The sequence below is a fragment of the Buteo buteo genome, chromosome 7, assembly GCF_964188355.1.
Source record: "Buteo buteo chromosome 7, bButBut1.hap1.1, whole genome shotgun sequence".
NCBI classification, from domain to species: domain Eukaryota; kingdom Metazoa; phylum Chordata; class Aves; order Accipitriformes; family Accipitridae; genus Buteo; species Buteo buteo.
The window spans coordinates 23,127,610-23,146,347 of record NC_134177.1 but is presented as its reverse complement, the minus strand read 5'-3'; the positions used below and the strand labels follow the sequence as shown (position 1 = coordinate 23,146,347).

General features: G+C 37.5%; 1 protein-coding gene across 1 annotated transcript in view; it reads left to right on the top strand.

The window, feature by feature from the left end:
- The window catches only part of CLSTN2 (calsyntenin 2), a 99,998-nt gene extending 82,903 nt beyond the window's left edge, over positions 1–17,095 (top strand). The window contains exons 8-15 of the mRNA XM_075031889.1: positions 3,419–3,585; positions 7,095–7,243; positions 8,705–8,928; positions 11,674–11,844; positions 12,476–12,621; positions 14,057–14,180; positions 15,810–15,994; positions 16,628–17,095. Of these exons, the coding sequence (XP_074887990.1) occupies positions 3,419–3,585; positions 7,095–7,243; positions 8,705–8,928; positions 11,674–11,844; positions 12,476–12,621; positions 14,057–14,180; positions 15,810–15,994; positions 16,628–16,828 (1,367 nt within the window). The 3' untranslated portion in view covers positions 16,829–17,095. The remainder of the gene's footprint in view (positions 1–3,418; positions 3,586–7,094; positions 7,244–8,704; positions 8,929–11,673; positions 11,845–12,475; positions 12,622–14,056; positions 14,181–15,809; positions 15,995–16,627) is intronic.
- Positions 17,096–18,738: the final 1,643 nt, after the last annotated feature.

Sequence of the window (18,738 nt, the reverse complement as noted above, 5' to 3'; positions counted from 1 at the left end):
CCAAGTAATTCCTTTTGTCAAAGTTAGAATGCAGGATTGTAGCAGATTGGTTTTAGGCCATTCCTTCAATTTTAGGAGAGTTTTGGTTTTTGCTTCCCAATTTTATTGCATTGGATTTTTGTCCATTTGCAATCTAATAATTACTGGCAAATGAAACATATCAGCAAGCCAACATACTCCACTGAGCTGAGAAGATTCTGAAATGCTGAGGTAGAAGAATATCAAAATGTCAACATGCTGCAATTACAAGCAGCTGTGATAAGAGTCAGATATAATGACTTCTGTTCACCTTCAAGAATACAATTGGCAGGTATATAATTTTGTCTTTAACTCTGGTAAAAGGTGCTTATGGAAGGCTTATTTAACAGTCTATTTTTTCTATTAAAGTGTGAGATAGTATTCTTTCTTTAAGTGCTCATGTTTTTTTCATGTGGAAAAAGCTGGTATTCACACTGCCCTGGATTAACAGGCATGTCCTATGTAAACCACATATAATGTTGAGAAGAACGCTGGGTTATGGTTAGTACTTCAGATAATACCAGGAGTTCGAGGAAAAGCAACAGGGATGATCATAGTCTACAGTGTTAGGTAGACAATGTAAAGAAAAGGCTGTGTTTAGCCTGGCAAAGGAAAAGGGAAGACATAGCATATTTTGACAGCTCACATTCCCTATTAGGAATAAACTTCCAACTAACTCCAGGGGTCAGTAGTCATTAGAGTGTATTGCTTGGGGAGCTTCTGTCTTCAGAAGAGTTTAGAACAGCTCAGGCAATTCTCAAGAATGGATTAAGTACAGTTGTTCTTGTCTTGGGGCTAGGGGACAGACTGTATCATCTGTCAGTGTCTCTTCAGACTCTGCTATCAGTTAGTTGTTCTAGTGCAGTTGTCCCAGCCTGAATCACCCTGTCGTAACCATGGTCATAGTTTTGCAGATTTTCTCTAGTGACACAATGTGATACTAGCTAGTCCCAGCTATTTTTCACTCACATATTCTTGAAATACTTGCTTTTTTTACATAGCAGTTGATAGCCTCTCCAGAACAAAGATTACATCACCTCCTTTACAGTCCAAAATCAATCTATATATCTGCACAAAACCCAACCTTAGTCCTGTGAACAGGGTAAGTACACAAGCCCGTTCTTCAAATACTCACTGTTTTTGTAGTGCCTGTAGTTGCAGATGGGCAATTATTATATCATTGTAAATGACCTAGTAATGTAATTGTAAGTGCTTTGTCAATGACACCAGAGAAGAACTAGTCCAAAGTGAAAGAACCGAATCAATCAAAAAAAGAAAACGATTAAAAAAAAAATCCAAACATGAAATTCCTATTCATGGATGTAAGCACCTGTCATGTTGCTCTGTAGCTTTACTTCAACTGGTTTATCCTGCTTGTTTCTGTCAGGCATAGCCACAGCACCGAATTTTTTGTTCTAGCTTCTTGTATAGATTTTAATGAGCTAGTGTCACACTTAAATACATTAACTTAACTGATACTGCTTCTTGTTTTGCATCTCCTCAGAACTATTAAGATCTACTGGCAGACTTACCATAGGTTTCTAAATTTCAAAGCTCCAGGTTTAGTGTTGGTGGTTTAGCCTTGGCGCTTGCTGTCTTCTGAATTCTGTTAGGGATATGAGAATTTGAAGCTTCAAAGCACAATGTGATTCCCTTCTTCTTCTGTAAGTTCTTACCTGGTTTTCTCTCTTTGTCTCCTTTTTAGGGAAAGGTTTGCATTTTTTATTTTTTTTTTTAATTTGGCTTACCTTTTTCTGTCCAGATACATTGCTGCTGTATTAGTGGCAACATGTGCTTTTAAAGACAATGTAAACAGATAACTATAACAACATTTTTGCTGAAAAGCCAATGTCCCCATAATGCACTATTTACCAAGTAATTGTCTTGGTAAGTAACAGAAAGGAGAAAATTAGAATACAAACTAATTCTGTGCTTTAGCTGCTGCATACTTTAAATTTTCTATGAAACCTCAAAAAAATTCTGCCCAGAGGAAGTTTTCTGTAAAATGGACAAATGAATGGAAGAGTGGAGAAGAATAATCTCTCCTTGAGGATCTTTCTTTGGGGTAAAAAGAGAGGCAGTTTGTGCTAGAATGTTAACAAAAAAAGAACAAAAACTGTCTAGCTTTATGAAGAAACAGCCTGCTTAGACACCTTCTTTTCTCTCAGTATACCATTGTGTATTTTCTTCACTATATAAAATAACAAGTCTTCTTCATAGTGCTCATACTGCACAGACTAGAAGTGATGTTTTTCAGGCTTTTAGGTAGCAACATCAGCCTAAAGAAAACTTGCCACTTCATCCCTATCCTAACCCCAATCCACACACAAACCTTCAAGTTAAAGTTCAAGCTTGAGCTAGCTTGCCTGTCAGAAATAGGTTGGTTGACACTAACACTACAAACACTGTAGAGAGGAGTTATCTACCAATTACAACAGCTCATCAACTGCTAATTCAATTAGTTTGCATGGCTCTCTTAGTCCTCTCAGGCTCAAGGTAGGCAGTAACTCATGTGCACTGATACAGCTAGCACTTGCAGGAAAGACAAGCTCTAAAAATTCTCCTAGAGGAGGACAGGTAAATCACTAAATAACCCAAGAGTAATTTAGATGCTATGATCACTGGTGCAGGCAGTACGTAATCACATTTTATTGACAACTCCTAAAGATCAGTCTTCCTAAACTGCCTAGAGTGAAACTGAATAGAGCATAGCTAGAGGGCCTAATGCAACGTACAGTGACAAGACCCGATACAGCACCAAATGAGCTGCCTTGGGTAAGGGAAGCACTATAAGCCTTTTAGCATAGGGCTGTGCGTTGGCCTGCATTCATTGCTGTGAATTTCCACCATATCCTTAGAGACAACTGTTGGTAGAGAGTGTGGCAGTTTGCTTACACATAGCCAAGACTCTTAGCACATCTAAGAACTTCAGGTAGTATGTTTTTTGGAGGAGAAAGGCAAAGGCAGTGTAAGTGATTTTGTAATAGAAAATGTGCAAGTACAGTTTCTGTATAAATAATCATTGGACCTTAAACTTTTTTTAAAAAAATCATGTTTCATCACTTCAATAATCTCATCAATTCATTTTTAAAAATTCTGTGCTTCCTTGGACACAGGTTTTGGAAGCTATGTTTCATCTCAGAGTATGTTATTACAGCTTTAATAACATACCTGAATACAGTACTGGAAAACCACTGACAAGAATCTTAAAGACAGGCTGCTACTAGGTACCACCCAACAACCCACAAAGCAATTCCACTTATCACAATAAATGGGATCTCAAATATACTTGGCTGAAATGGATATAAATTCTTTAAATGTGTTAAAACATAAAGCGAATTATTAGATGTGTGGTTTGCACATTGGTATCAATAATCATTTTATATTCTCTTTCTTGCAGGAGGTGAAGTCACCAAGCCCAGATTTGCTCAGTATTTCCACGGCAGCCTGGCTAGTCTCACTATCCGGCCAGGCAAAATTGAGAGTCAGAAAGTGATTTCCTGTTTGCAGGCCTGCAAGGAAGGTCTGGATATTAATTCTCTTGAGAGTCTTGGCCAAGGAATAAAGGTGAGGGATGAACTGACATAATCTTTGATAAAAATTTAGAGCTGATTTATGAAGTGGAAAGCCCAAAGTAGAGTACACATAGTAACAAATGCACTCGCAAAAGCAATGTAATTTCCCATAAAGTTGTGCAAAGAAAAAGCAGAACAGTAGAAGAGCTGTGACACTACAAAGAAAAATATTTCTGTTATTGCAAAGCTACATGCTCAGAAAGTAAGGCACTGCTGATTTTTCAGAGTCCATAAGAATTGCCAGGTTGTGTTCTCATGCTTATTTTGGTAGCTTTACAGAAATAGATATGATTCCAAAGAATTACTGAATCTTGATCTCAAGTAGCTTTAAAGCAATGGAAAACATAAGTGGAATATCTTTCATCTAGAGGCAACTCCAAAAGAAGTCCCAATGCAATAGTATTGAAAAATTCAGAGTGTGTTCCAAGAGGAAAATATTATGGGCCGTGAAAACTGGACAATAAAAAAACCTAAAGTCAAGAAAAGAAAATTTTACATTTGCATATAAATCATTATCCATCTTCATTATGCATATGACTATCTTTACTGATATTGTAACACTTTTTCTAAGAGTGGAGAACAACAGAGGGAAATCCTGTTTCAGTTGATGTAGTGGCCAGGTTGCTTTGCATTCATTAAGACAAGTTCTTTCTTTTAGATACATATAAGATCTTGACTATAACTTCTATAATGCTTACATGAGATGCATTGTCAGTTTCCCTTTACTGATACCAGTATTAGATGACAGGTGTTCTTCTGCCTAATGTGTAAACACACTGTTAAACACACTGTTAAGCTGTTTCCTAGCACACAAATCACAATACCATCTTCCAAAGGAGCTGAGCTTCAAATTCAAACTGGAAGGATACTTTGGCTGCAGACTATGCATCCTGTGAAACTGCACAGGGGTTTTTTTTGTGTGTTGTTTTTTCAGTGGAGAAGAGGATGGTGCTGTAACCCTTGACCTAGAGCATGCAGTAGAAGAGCCACGCACAACATTTTATTAGCTAAACTTTTTCATTGTACAAGATAGGAGACCTGAAGTACACTCAAATGTCTGTCTACGTAATAAGTTGCAGTGGTGTAGTATAACTGATACGTTTTCTGAAAACAAGGGTAAAAATGAAAATTGGAAGTGCAAATGTAAGGAGGAATTTTGCTAGCTCTAGCTTTTACATGTGAGCAAAACACCCCAAAGAATTTTGTTTTCTTCATCCTACCAAGGACATCATTAAGAATTTCATATGGTTGCTTGTCCCAGAAAAATGACACACTTATGAGTAAAAACTATTTTTAAAAAACAATGCATACAAACAGGTAGGGTTTTCTGGAACACAAGTGTATATGCCTACCAGTAGGTTCTTTGCTCGGATTTTACATGGTTTAAAGCAGTGTACATTTGGTCCATGGTGCTTATAAGTATAGTGATTCCTCCCCTATTGTCACACTCTGAAGCTTGACAATATTTGAGTAGCCTTGTTTCATGGGCTTGGAAAAATCACTGTTATACCACCCACTGCTGCTCCAGCATGGGTGATTGACTTCCTTACTGTACTAGCAGTGCAGTGGGGAAAATGAAGGTGAGGGATCATTTTCTGCCTTTTCTTTCTTTCACCAAACTTCAAAACATTTTCATTTTCCTAAATACAGATGAGGTATAGTGTTCTTTTAAAGTTATTGTTTTCATTTTTACTTCTTCAGCAAGTTCAACAGTCAGTAAAACAGCAGAAGACAAAAATGAAAGAAGCAGTCAGAGACAGATTGTGGTAGGGTTTCTTATTGGGGCTGACAGCAATAGGCTCAGATGAAAGCAGAACAGTTGGCACCTGACCTTGAACAGAAGATTAATAAAGAGAAAGGGTTTCTGGTGTCAAAAATAAACATACCTGAGCTCAGACAAGTGTGCATGACAGTTGCACAGATGATAGGTTCTGTGTGGCTATTTACCTGGCGCTTAGCAGATTCAATGTTGGCAAACTGGTGTTGGAAGGTGATTCTGATGGGCAGTTTGGATTCATGAAACTTCGCTCTTTAGCCACCTAAAGAAAGAGCAATGCAGCTGAAATACAATTTCTGACACAGTAGTGTTGGACTTTTTTTGTCTGCAGCCTAATTTTCCGATATCTGTAACACCTCTCAGAAACACTATCTAAACTGTTGCTATTTTTAGCCTTTTTTAATGAGAAAGACAAAAATGGCTCAGACGAGGGCTTTCTCCAGTCCCTTTGGCAGTATTCCAGCTGTTCTGGCAGCTGAGCTATTAAGTTAACTAGCTAGCTAGAGTCTCCTTTTGCTAATTTTATTCTCTACTACTGCTAGCTTACAGAAGGGAAAAAGAAGTGTATGCAAGCTGTGACTCATGTTAGTCCTCCTCTTTGTTAAAAAATACCCTTCAGTGTGTTATGATCTTCCTGTACAAGCTTTAAATCCAGTCCTCAGTGTTCTGTTCAACAGAGAACCCTGTGCTTCATTCTGTTCTTCACAGTCTATTTGCTCTTTTGCTTTTTAACCCTTCTCATTGTAAGGAATTGTTGACCACCATTGTCTGTATATAATAGAACATGTTCATATAATCAATATCTAGCTTTGGGAAGGGACTGCATGTGAGAGAAGGGTGCATTTCTTTGCGTTTTGTGCTGACAACATTAGGGTACAAAATGAAGGGGGTTAATCTGGTTTTCTCTGCAATGCCGATGGTTTGCTGAGCCAATTAACAGACAAAATAGAATCTGCATGAATTATGATGAAGATAAAATCAATCATTTGCTATGTGAATACAGTAGCAATGTTCCTTGGTCAGCAAGACTGTATTGTGTTCAATGTAGTGGACTAGAGAAGGATCAGGGCTACAAGAATAGCCATTGCCTTTGCAAGGTTTGTTGGCTCAAATGAGCAGCTGGCTTTGTGCAAGTAGCAGCTCCGTCTTAAATCATGACACCCTTATTGATCATGAGACAGAGAAAGGAGAATTCCCTTTATTGTGTCTGACATTAATGAAGATGTAGGAGGAAAATGTTATAATTTTTTTGTTCATTCATTTTGAAATATATCTCAGAAAGATAGGCCAGGGTAAACAGGAAACAGGAAAAATATGCTTCTGCATGCTACTCTGGTTTAAGCCAATATTTTTATATGTGGGATGCGTTTAATCTAAAGAAATTACATTGTAATAATAATGATGACAGTAAGTTAAGTTTTTTAACTTTACAGCTGCAGAAATAGTATCAGCAAGGTTGATAAGGCTGGGCAAAGTAGAGCAAATTGGGATTAGTTTACTATAAAATTAATTATAATAGTAGTTATTCAGATACAAACTAGATGACTGATATGAGTACATGTTTTGGGGAACAACATGTAGATTCAGCCAACGATAGCTACTAAGATTTTTTTTTCTTAAATCATTAGATTTTAAACTTACATCTGTGCGACATTCCTTAAAAATATCTTATTTTGTACTCTGAACCTGGTACCTTAAATACTAATTATATGCCTTTCCCTTAGTATCACTTCAACCCTTCCCAGTCAGTCCTTGTCATGGAAGGAGATGACATTGAGAATATAAATCAAGCTCTCCGAAAGGTCTCATACATCAACTCTAGACAGTTTCCTACTGCAGGCGTAAGACGTCTCAAAGTCTCATCTAACGTCCAGTAAGTTATACTTCAGCTGAACTGATTAGATTACGAATATTTTTAATGATTTACTTTTTTCTTTGGACATGTAAAAAGAGGAATTTTGGCTAAATTACATTGCTATATTGTACTTTTACATTATTGAGCATAAAGGATGAATTTCATTTACTTTTATGCTGATTTATGTTGTGGTTTTCTTTTGATATTGTCCTTTTAAGAAACTTTTCTTGTTAATGTAATTTACTTGCATTCTGTTTATAGTTTGGAGCATACAGTTTGGGCTGAACAGTACTTGCATTTATTGCATTCTTATTTTAGTGTTCATTTTAAAAAGTTATAGTTTCTTCTGAGATATCTAGAGCCATGACTTTTTAAAGCAGGCCTATTACATCTAACAGACGACATAGCTGCAAGAACAGCATTTGTAACTATGCTTGAAATAATAGTCTTTGTCTGTCCATATCCTTATATGGCTGTCAACACTGAAGTACTGGTGTTGGGTGTTAAACAGAAATCCGTGTCCTTTCATTTGCATGCAACAGTAGTGACAGAACCTGCACAATAATATTTACAGTTCTACATAATCAAAGAGCCATCTGCCACTCCTGAGCTCCCCTGGGGTACATCTCTGTTACAACAAGTTGTACAGTGCAGTGAAAGCAAATCTTCAGAGTAAAAATAACCATCATTTCTATGAACTCCCATCTACTGCACGTACAGTTCTTACTAAGTACTAGATTTAGTCTAGTGCTGTGGGCTGACCACACTAAGTGTTTGGAGAACATCTTCTGATGTAGTTTCACTGGAAGCAGTCCAGTTTGCACACTCCAAGGCTGGCCCAAGCCTTGTGCCAAGATGAAGTGAGGTAGAGTTTGTCAGGAGATTCACTTCCAAAGCACAGTGCTGATTCAGATGAAAATGCTAATATAGGCCCCTTTTGTCCCCAGTAAATACTGGGGGGGTGCCAGAATGAGTTCATAATGTGTCCAATTTAAATGGATAATTAGGCCCTTTTTTTCACACATGACAAGATAGCCATATTATATGCGTTAGATATCGCTTGGAGAATTTAATGCTAAGTTTACTAAAGTTAGTTGTTATCATCTAATTAACTTTAATTTTTTTAACCATTCAGTACTTTGTTAAATGTCAGTTAAACATCAAAATATTATTCTCGTAGTGACCTTACTAAAGACTGAGCTTGTCATGAATCTGTTTGCTAAGCTGTCCCTACATAATTTCAGTGTTGTAAATGTGGGAGGGGATGAGAGGAACCGAGCTGTTACTGTCACTGCTGGCCTATGTCCATGGTGGTACAGATGCTTGTCCTTACGTGTGGCAGTGTCAAAGTATGAAATAGACTGATCTGAGACAATACAAAAGGATGAGAGCCATCAGGTGGGTTTTGGGCAGTGCAAGTGCCACACACCTCTGATGTGCAATGTGTTACATGCAGTTAATGAATAATATATTTTTCAGATGTTTTGGTGAAGATGTCTGCATTAGTATCCCAGATATAGATGCATATGTAATGGTATTTCAGGCCAATGAGCCCAAGATTACAATAAGTGGGATGGACCACTTTGCTAGACCAGCTGCGCAATTTGAAAGTGAAAGAGGTGTTATTTTGTTACCTGACATCAGAATTGTCAGCACGGTCACTAAAATGGAGCATCCAGTGGACTTAAAAGAACATGATAGAGGTTTGTGGATTTCTTTTAAATATTATCACTTACTCTGTAACGTGACCCCTCACGTTTTTTTAAAGGATAGTACAAACAGGTAACACAAAGGAAGTCACTTCACTTAATTTAGGCAACATTAAGCAGCAATAATGCTGTACTGAAAACATTCAATTAAACACATTGAAATATGTGTTAAATAGTGATAGATCAGTATGTGCTTCAAAAAAAGCAGCCATTCCATCTTAGTGTCTTGCCTAATTCAGAATAATTCCTTTCCTCTCTTCTTTATATATTCCATTGAATAACATATTTTCATTAGAGTGTCTTTATTTGTAACAGAATTTTGTTAATTGTACTGATAAAGTGGAAAGCAGTAATTGACTAATAGCTGGAGTTTTAGTCTGTTCTTATGTTTCCAGCTCTGCTACTTGTGGGTGACACTTGAGAGAGTAATATTGTGCCTCAGTTTCCCACCTATATAAAGTAAATATAATAATTTGCAAAGATTTTTTTCAATGATGACAGTTTATTCTAATGCTGAGCAATGTGTGTGTTATTATTTGACACTAGGTGAATGTTCAAAAGTATAAATAAGGTTTAAAATTGTCTATAAAGGAATCTTCCTTTTGGATGTTTGTGTACAAGGTAAATGAAAAACCTAGTAATCTGAGGAATCATTCCAAACAATATTTGTTGGACTAGAATAAGCAGTGACTAGATGTACATCTCTTGAAAAGGCAAAATCACTAATGATGTACAAGTGCAGAGGCATGGATTCCCTGAAGCCGTGCGCTGTAATAATGCTGCTTATCACTTGCCTGAAACTGCATCTGTCCTCTGAATGCTGCAAAGTGTATCATATCATAATATCAACTGCATACAATTAATATATGTAAAAAAATGAATTCCTGCATAGAAAAGAGTGCTCATTATCCATCACTTAAGATAAAATACATGTATGACAGTCCATGTCCCTAAATGTTATGACAGCTTCAAAACTGTTCAGTGATTTAGGAACTACTGCCCTCCAGTTCAGTTCATAAATTTCATCTACCCCAATTTTTCCCAATACAATTATTGACATAATTACTGTTGTAGCACGTTGTAACCTAAAAAGCCTGAGTCTCATCTTCAAAAGGACCATAGCAGCATTTCTTAAACTACTGTTTAATTCCTTGAAAGTCAGGCACTTCCTAATGTGCCATCTCTTGCTTATTTCCAATACGAGTGGTTAAAAAGGACAGCTAATAATTGGCTTTGGGAATAATTGTGTTTTGCAAAAGATTGTTGAATTCTAAGTCTCAATTCCTGCCTTATAAGCTTGAATCATTATTTCTCACAGCCCAGATATTATCTGACAAAGGCAAAGACAGCTATACATCTTGACCTATATCTACCTATAGCTATTTTTCCACTTACTGGGAATTCACATAACCTGATCATCAATCATGACTGTAGCAGAGATGCACATGGCAAGGCTGAGAAGGCTGATGATTTAGTCACTGTGTATTCCCAGTCACAGGACCTATTAGGTCTGTCTCTCATCAAAGGCAGATCAGGCAGTTGCCACAGGCAGCAGCATGACTATGGCTCTGAGGCCTTATTTACCCGCAAGAGGGCCCCTGGAATGACAGTATGTTGCTGCTTGTCCTGCTTCAGTAGAGAAATCAGTGGGACCCCACCAATAGGTAAAATTGCTTCCCGTACATTTCCTGTTTGCCCACTGACAGCCAGAGCAGTAAAGCTGACCAGTTCAGGCTTTTCCCTAGCTCTGCAGCCCAGCTCTTGCCTATCTCTCATAGCTTCCCATGAAATAGTCCACCTCAATCAGCCTTAGAAATATTCGGATTTGCCTATCTTGCAAATCTGAGTTGCGTCTGCATTTTTGGATAAGTAAGTTAAAGGTGTACCTAGAGTTCAGATGATACCCAAATTCACTGTACCACGAGTTGGGAATGCAGGGCGTAAGGCTTTTCTGTCTGTGCCTTCCTGCCCCATATACCCCCTAAAATTAAATTTGCAAAATGGGCACTAAATTCCAAGATTCCAGTCTCTGTGTCTACGGTACCCTCAGGGAGCTGGTTATGCAGTCTTGCCAGACACTCTGTGTTAAGTTGGCCAAAGAATTAAAATATTAAATCAATATGCTACTCTTTCCAGCAACAGAATTATTTTTTTTAATTGTACGTACTGAAGGATAGTCAGTTTACAACTCAATTTCTCCAAGCCACACAACACAGGATCTTGCCATTTATGATATCTTTGATAGATGGCCATGTTCTTTGTAATGCAAATTCTCTATGGACCCTAGAGTAACTAACTGAGAGAATCATCCAAGTGTAGATATGTTTGACATGTATTTTTCCAGTTTGGTTTTCCTTGAGCAAAGAATGAATGTGTGATACCAACCTGGTATCAATACAGTATTGAAAAACAGAATTGTTTACATTAACTTATTTCCAGGATCAAATTGCAGTTTTCTACTTCCAGTACTGTTCTTGATTGCCTTTATATGTATTTTCTATCTATGTCACTAAGTATTTGTAGGCCATCATCATCATAGCACCTGAACAGGCAAGACACTTCTCTTTTTTGATTTGCTTCAAGTATGCTGTATTTAATATTAGCAAAAAACAATTCAGCCATCTTTGCAAAAACTGAAAGCCAAGATGTAAAGCACATAAAATGAATGAGCTGTTCTGTGCTCATTTATCTTAGTTTCTTTCTTCTTTTTTTTTCATGGTATATGCTATGCGTTCGCAGCCAATAAGCCAGTGGTATTAGAGGAAATGCTCCACAACTTGGATTTCTGTGATATTTTGGTGATTGGCGCAGATCTAGATCCTGATCAAGAGTGTTTAGAACTAGATCATATGGAGCTTCAAGGAAAACATCTAGATGCCACAAATTCCACAGCAGGATATTCAATCTATGGTATGCTCATGGACTTTGCTTTCCCTTATTTCTTCCCACCAACTATTACATTACTGGAATGAAAGGACTAATGTGAAAGAAATTAGACAGAAATCTGTGATGTACTAGCCATAAAATATTCCAGGAGAGACTGTGTCTCAAAAAGCATAGTCACTTCTTGATCTCTGGGTGTGCTCTGTTTATCCTTTGGAATACAGCACAGCTTTGTCCTGATCTCAGCATCCCTCCTGCTACTCCCCAAATAAGGAAAACAGCAACACTGCTTTCTTTAAATGTGGGGGTTCTTGTGGACAAGCACAGTGGAACATGGGAATGAGGGGATTCCTCAGTGCTCCTGCACAGTGCTGGTAACTCATTGGCCATTTTTTTCAATTACTAAATAATTTATTCTAAATCTTTGCTGTTGTATTTGTTCTTATCCATTATGGACCTACATTCATTTCCAAAAACTATTCTCACGTAATTTAGTATCAGCCAGAGGCTCTATCGGGGAATATTTGATGCACTTCCATTTTCAGATCATTCTGCCAAATTTTGTATTTTCTGTGAACATTTGATTTCTTCTGTACTGTATAGAGCATTTGTTACATAGCATGTCCTTGAGATTATTACTGCTTTACCACCATTCCAGGTGTGGACAGCATGCACAGCTATGAACAGGTTCTTCGGCAGATTCGATATCGCAACTGGTACACTTCAGCCACCTTTGACAGAAAGTTCAGAGTCAAGTGCTCAGAGCTAAATGGACGTTACATTAGCAATGAATTTAACTTGGAGGTAAGCAATCATTTAGTCAAGTTTTCTTTTCCAGCACTGAGGCTGAGCACTAGCCTTATCTTCAGAGACATCAAGTTTTCTTTAAAATATGTAAAATGATTGACACATTCTGGTAACTATTAGAGTAAAAATTCTAAGTTCCATTCAAATAGGAAGTTGACTTCTGTGGGCATTCCTCAATGTGGGTCTCTCTGTTCTGCTGCATATGTAAGGAGATGACCCTTCTGTTGAACTCCACTAACATAGGCAATTACTCCTGTTCAAACAAAATGGAGGCTAAGGTCATCACCATTGTTTTTCCATAATGTAAAATCTCCTACAGGTCTTTTTGAAGATTTATGCACCTGCTCGAAAGTAAATCATTACAGCCTCATTATTGTCCTTAGACTAGTTATTCTTTTACTTAACCTGACATACTTTTCTTTCCTGCAGCATTCACCTTTTCAGTTTTTCCAAGCACTACCCCCTTACAATAAGTTTTATAATTTGTTCTTCATCAGATGGAGATCATTCCTGGTAATTTACATGATTTCAGATTTCTTTGAGGAGGAAAGTCAGTATACGGGTAACGAATGTGCAGGATGGACTTCATCTGTCATATTCTCTTGGATCCACTACCCAGACATGGTCAGTTACCACAGGAATATTTAGAGAGCTCTCTTGAGCTTATGTGTGCTGGTACTAAGTCTAGTGCAGCACAGTGGCTCAGGGACTAAGAATTACTTCAGCAGGAATCGTGGACCTAGTCTGAAGAACCAGCTTATCCAGCCTAGAACCCAGGTACCAAGTAGCTACAGGAAAGGGCAGGACCTTCTTAGCAATTGGCTCAAACCTTAATAATTGGTTCTGAAAGCTTTTACATGTTTACATCATATTAAAAATTCTTTTCACTTTAGCATTCTGGAACCCTGACAATGACTTCAGGGTTTTTGCTTATAACTGTTAGCAGGACAGAGAACTAATATGGTATCTTCAAAGAAAGTCACTCTGAAAGTAGGGACACAGGAAAAACTGAAACCTCTTTTAATTCTCTCTTACTGTTTTGGTTTTAAACGCAATGAGTTTGATACATTCTCAGTGTTCGGAGTGACAAATCTCCCACTAACTTTCAGGGAACATCTAAAAGCTAATTAGCATGGAGAAAAAAAAGTCACTACTTATCCAGACAGGTAAATCAAAAAAATCCTTTTCTGTGCCACTTCATAGTCTACAGCTAGAAAAGTTAGAATGCATTTTTAATGCTAGAAATGAGAAAAATATTAACCTGTGTATTTTTTCACTGGCATAAAAAAAAGTGAATTTGGCCTTTAAGATCTATATAATAATGTTCCTATCTGCTGATGGACTTCATAGTTCAATGTAATGTATGGAGCCAGCAGGCTTGGAATATATAGCACTTTTTAATATCTGATCTCTTATTTTTCTCTTGTGCCAGGTTAATGTTCTACACAGCTCCAACTCCAACTTCATGGACCATGTAAATCATATGATAGCACAACCACAATTTCTCCAATCTTTCCACCACCCTGAGGGAAGCGCCAGTACTGTTCACAACTCAGGTACGTGATGACTTTACAGAGACTCCTCACAATAATTCTGGTATGTCAGTATTTCCCTTGTGATTCAGCCTGGTCAACAAATAAAGCCCTGAAGTCCATAGTTGCTTGTGAAACCTCACAGAGATCATTGCACAGGTATTAAAAAAGACAACACTGAATTCTCTTCTTTCTTTCCAACGAGGTACTTTGTAATTAAAAACTGATATCCTTTTTTAAAGTCTTTATTAAAGGTTATGTACTCTGAACCACATTGTTAAGAAAATGTCTAGTTTCTAGTGTTGACTAGTATGAAGGATAATATTTATGCTCATATTGTCTTTGTACATCTGTATTTTTATGGCATATTATTTTCTGCCCACCCCTTTCTAAGCAAAAAGAAGAGAAGTTTGTATTATTTTTTAAATATATAATTGCTGCAGTGCTTGTGTGAGCTGCTGTACAGGCCTCAGTTTGAAGCTCTCTGGAGAGAAGATAGGTCCACCTAGCCATGTGCAGGGCACATTAGTATATATTAAATACAGAATTTAAATTTTAGACTATATGCATTAAAAATATATAGCCAAATCTGAAGCCTTTTCAATGAAGTTAGTTAAACCCAGGGCAAAGATATCTGCTTAAATGCTGGATTCTGAAATCCTTTTAGCTGAATAATACGTAAGTAAAAAGTAAAGCTCATGTAAAGTGTAGGTAGTTATAAGCACTTATATACAGTTATGCTTAGAAAGTTACTGTATTTTTCTGTACACTTGTACAGACATTTAACTAAAATGAAACTGAATTTTTAACAAAATGAACTATTGCAAACTAGTTCTTTCTTCTTTAATATTTTTCTGATTTCACAGTTCCATTCTTACAGGCAGGGCAACGCAATAAAATGGGGTACAGAACTACTATAGCTCCTGGAACTGCAGTACCTGCATAGCAAAGGTACATAGAAAGTGGCAGCACTTCTCCACTAATCTAATTATGGAGCTGATAATATAAGAATAATTCAGGGAGTTTTCTTCCTGTGACTAGGTGGAGACAGAGACTTTTCAGAGTGCAACGGAACAGTGAGAAAAAATGTCTTGAATCCTCAAGAGTCTCCCAGGAAGGTTGTAACATAGGCAAATTGAGTGGCAATGTGTTATTTTATTTCTTGGAGATTGAGATTTAAATCCACAGTGCAAATGTTTGAAACCTTTGAAAATAAGAGCTTTGAGATATACTTTTTCTCACAAGTGAGGTTAACGCCTCAGCTGTAATCAGAAGGGGACAACATGCAGGTAACATAACTGAACCATATTGCAAAAACACTGGTTCTGAAACTAATTGATTCTGTACTGATTGACTACTTCTGTAATAAAGTGCCTTAAAGAACAAGTGCTAGGCATAATCACTTTTTTTTTTAGTTATGGTTTATAATACTCATTATAAGATATCTGTAAACACCATTCGTGTATGCTCTGCCTTAGTAGGTGGGCACTTGTCAACAATTTCTGTAATCCCAGGCACATGGCAGGTGACTGTGTTGATTCTCAATGCAAAGGAAGAGGTGCTAAGGGGAAAAAACAGACAATATATTCAGTGTTTTGTAGGTAATTTTTTCCACAAATATAAGCCCATTCCCTTTTCCATGTTTTGTTCCAGTTGTTCCAAGTGTGGCTACTATCATTATCATAATCTGTGTGAGCATACTCATTTTTGTCATAACCTTGGGGGTCTATCGAATTCGGACAGCTCATCAGCACAGCTCTACAGACAACGAAGGAAGTAAAGAAAATGAAATGGATTGGGATGATTCTGCTCTGACTATTACCGTCAACCCCATGGAGGTACAATAACTGAGGCATAGTGTTATACTGTGATACTACCAGGAGTTACTGTCTGGGCTGGTAGCTTAGCAGTGAATTTTAAGCCTCTTCCAGAGTACACTTGTTTAGGCCTGGCAGAACAGTTGTATGTATGTAGACTCAGGACCCCATCTCAGTTTTCAGCTCTGCATACCGTGATAATATATAATTGAGCACTTCTTAATATTTAGCGTGATATATAATTACTAAATAGGATGGTGAAGAATTCTTGGGTACAACACTACTTCCTCTCCACTCATATTTTCACCCTAGGTACCCAAGATGATATAGTTACTTTGTTTTTAACTGTTTAATGTAAGCACTAATACACTAAAAGGAGGGGAAATGATCAGCAGTTTAAAGAAACTGACATTGGAGTGTTACATTTTGGCAGCTTGACTAACAAAGAGATTGCTTATTGACATTCTGTTCTTGTTACAGTATTTTTTGAATATTTGCTACCGAATTGTATAATAGTCTCATAATGATTGAAAGCAGATTTTCCCAGCATGTTAGCATTTCCAAAAGTGGAATAAATGCTCACATTCTCACAGCCACTGGCTAGCAAGAAGGCACTTTTCTTCTACTGTCTCCATTTCTTTAATTGTACTGTAGAAATACGAAAAGCCTCACCAGACAGAAGAGGAGAGTGAGGAAGACGACATAGAAGATGAAGAGGAAGACACAACCAGTGCTGAATCAGATGAAAGTGAGGAGGAGGAGGAGGAAGAGGAAGTGATTGTCCAAAAGGGAGACAAACAGAATGGCACCAGGCAAGAGCAGTTGGAGTGGGATGATTCAACACTCCCGTACTAACAGCCTTCCAGCCACATTGCTCTTTTGTAACAACCAATACAATGTTTTTTCAGAGTCTATGAATTCATTGACAGGATTTGATCTTCTGCTTGCTTGTAACTGTTTTGCCTAAAATGATCTTGTTGTAGTAATTGATAATGATAGAACTGACCCTTTTCTTACAAAGCCTGGAGAAAACATGGTACGAACATACAGGCATCACCAGTAATAAAGTAATCTAGAACTTGATCTGTTAGCAAGCATAGTTCTCAAGTTCCTGTTTCTATACCACAGATATGTGACAAAAGTCCTGTCACCCAACCCATAGAGGTTTTTGCCTTTGCTATTCTTTTTTCATACAGGAGAGATTTCGGCTTGTTATGAAGAATTGTGTGGGTCCAAATAACAGTTGCCATTTGACATCACACTCTTGCAGGTGTAAAGAATATAATCCACCTTCAAATTGGGGCAGAGTTTTAGTGCTACAGGTGACAGACTGAATTCCATTTGTTGTCTCGTCATGCCTTCTTGGATGTTAACTGTCTTCTATGAGGGAATATCTAGGACTTGACATGGGATGCATGTGTGCCTGTGTACAAGTGGACAGTGTATTTTTCAGGCATGCTGTCAGAGCCCTCGAATACAGTGATTTTATCCAATCCATCCACAGAAACTTAAGAGAGTTTAAAAAAACAGCAATAAGGGGCTGCTGAAGGTTACAAAAAAAAAAAAAAATTGTTCTGTGTCCACAGATTGAGTAATATGTTCTTATGCAAACTGTAAATTCTAATGGATTGATTTACTGAAAACCTGTAGACCTGCTCATTAGTTATGGATTGAGCAATTTGCAGCAAATCAATGCTTTAAACCATCTGTCTTGTAAAATCATTAGATTGCTGCAGTATCTTACTGAACAAGTGGAAAATAAGTGACCCCATTATTACATAGCTATGTACGGTTGGGATTTAAACAATGATTTTACATGAGGAAAGTGTTCCCTTTTGCTTTAGTGAATGCCAGCTGGAATTCCTGTCTGACTGTATTCTATAAAACATTATGCCCTATTTCTTCTGTACCATTACTCACCTATGAGTGGCAAAAGAGAAGGTGACAACATACATACATACACAACTGTCAGCTCCCTTTTGTGCTCATAATTCTCCCTTATTTCTTCTTGCTGAAGCCATTAATGTTAAGAAAAGGTTTTATAAAGTAGAACAAGAACAAATAAAACCTACCTGGAACCAAAAGAAGTGAAAACAAAACCTAAACTCTGAAGAGGTTGAGAGAGTATCTTAGTTTGTTATGGTAACACAGCATATTTTTCTTAAACACTGTTTAAAAAGGAGGGGGGGGGGGGGAAGCAAAGCTACATACAATGTGTTGATAAGTCTGTGTGGTGTGGGTTTTTTTGTCCCCTTTCCTCAATGATCTTTGCATCTTCAAATTCTCTGCATACCAAATGATGCACCACTTGCTAGGACAACTAACTGCTCTAATGCATAAAAAAACCCCAAATGGCATGGAACTGAATGCTGCCTAGTGGCTTGTCTGCTTTTTTTTCCTAAGAAGTACTTCCTTTTCTTTACACTTTCATCATTGACTTTTGCTTTTGTAACTTGCTGTTTAAAATGAACTGTTTCCTCTTCGCCTGTCTCCCAGAGAAACAGGCAGTCGTCAGTCTTGCCACGCAACAGGACCTTCCTGAGCACCCGTGAATGGCAGTTGATATTGCAAAGAGTAACTTGAGCAATCTTGAGGTTATCCACCTCCCTCAACACTAAATTATTAGCAGCTCCTGCATGTCTTTGAATATTCAGCATATATTGTGGGTTTGGGGGCTCTTTTAATTAATTCCAGTTTCTGTATCTGACAGTTGCAGGGAAAGACTGACAGCAACTGGACCTTGTAGTTTAATAACTAGAAAGTAA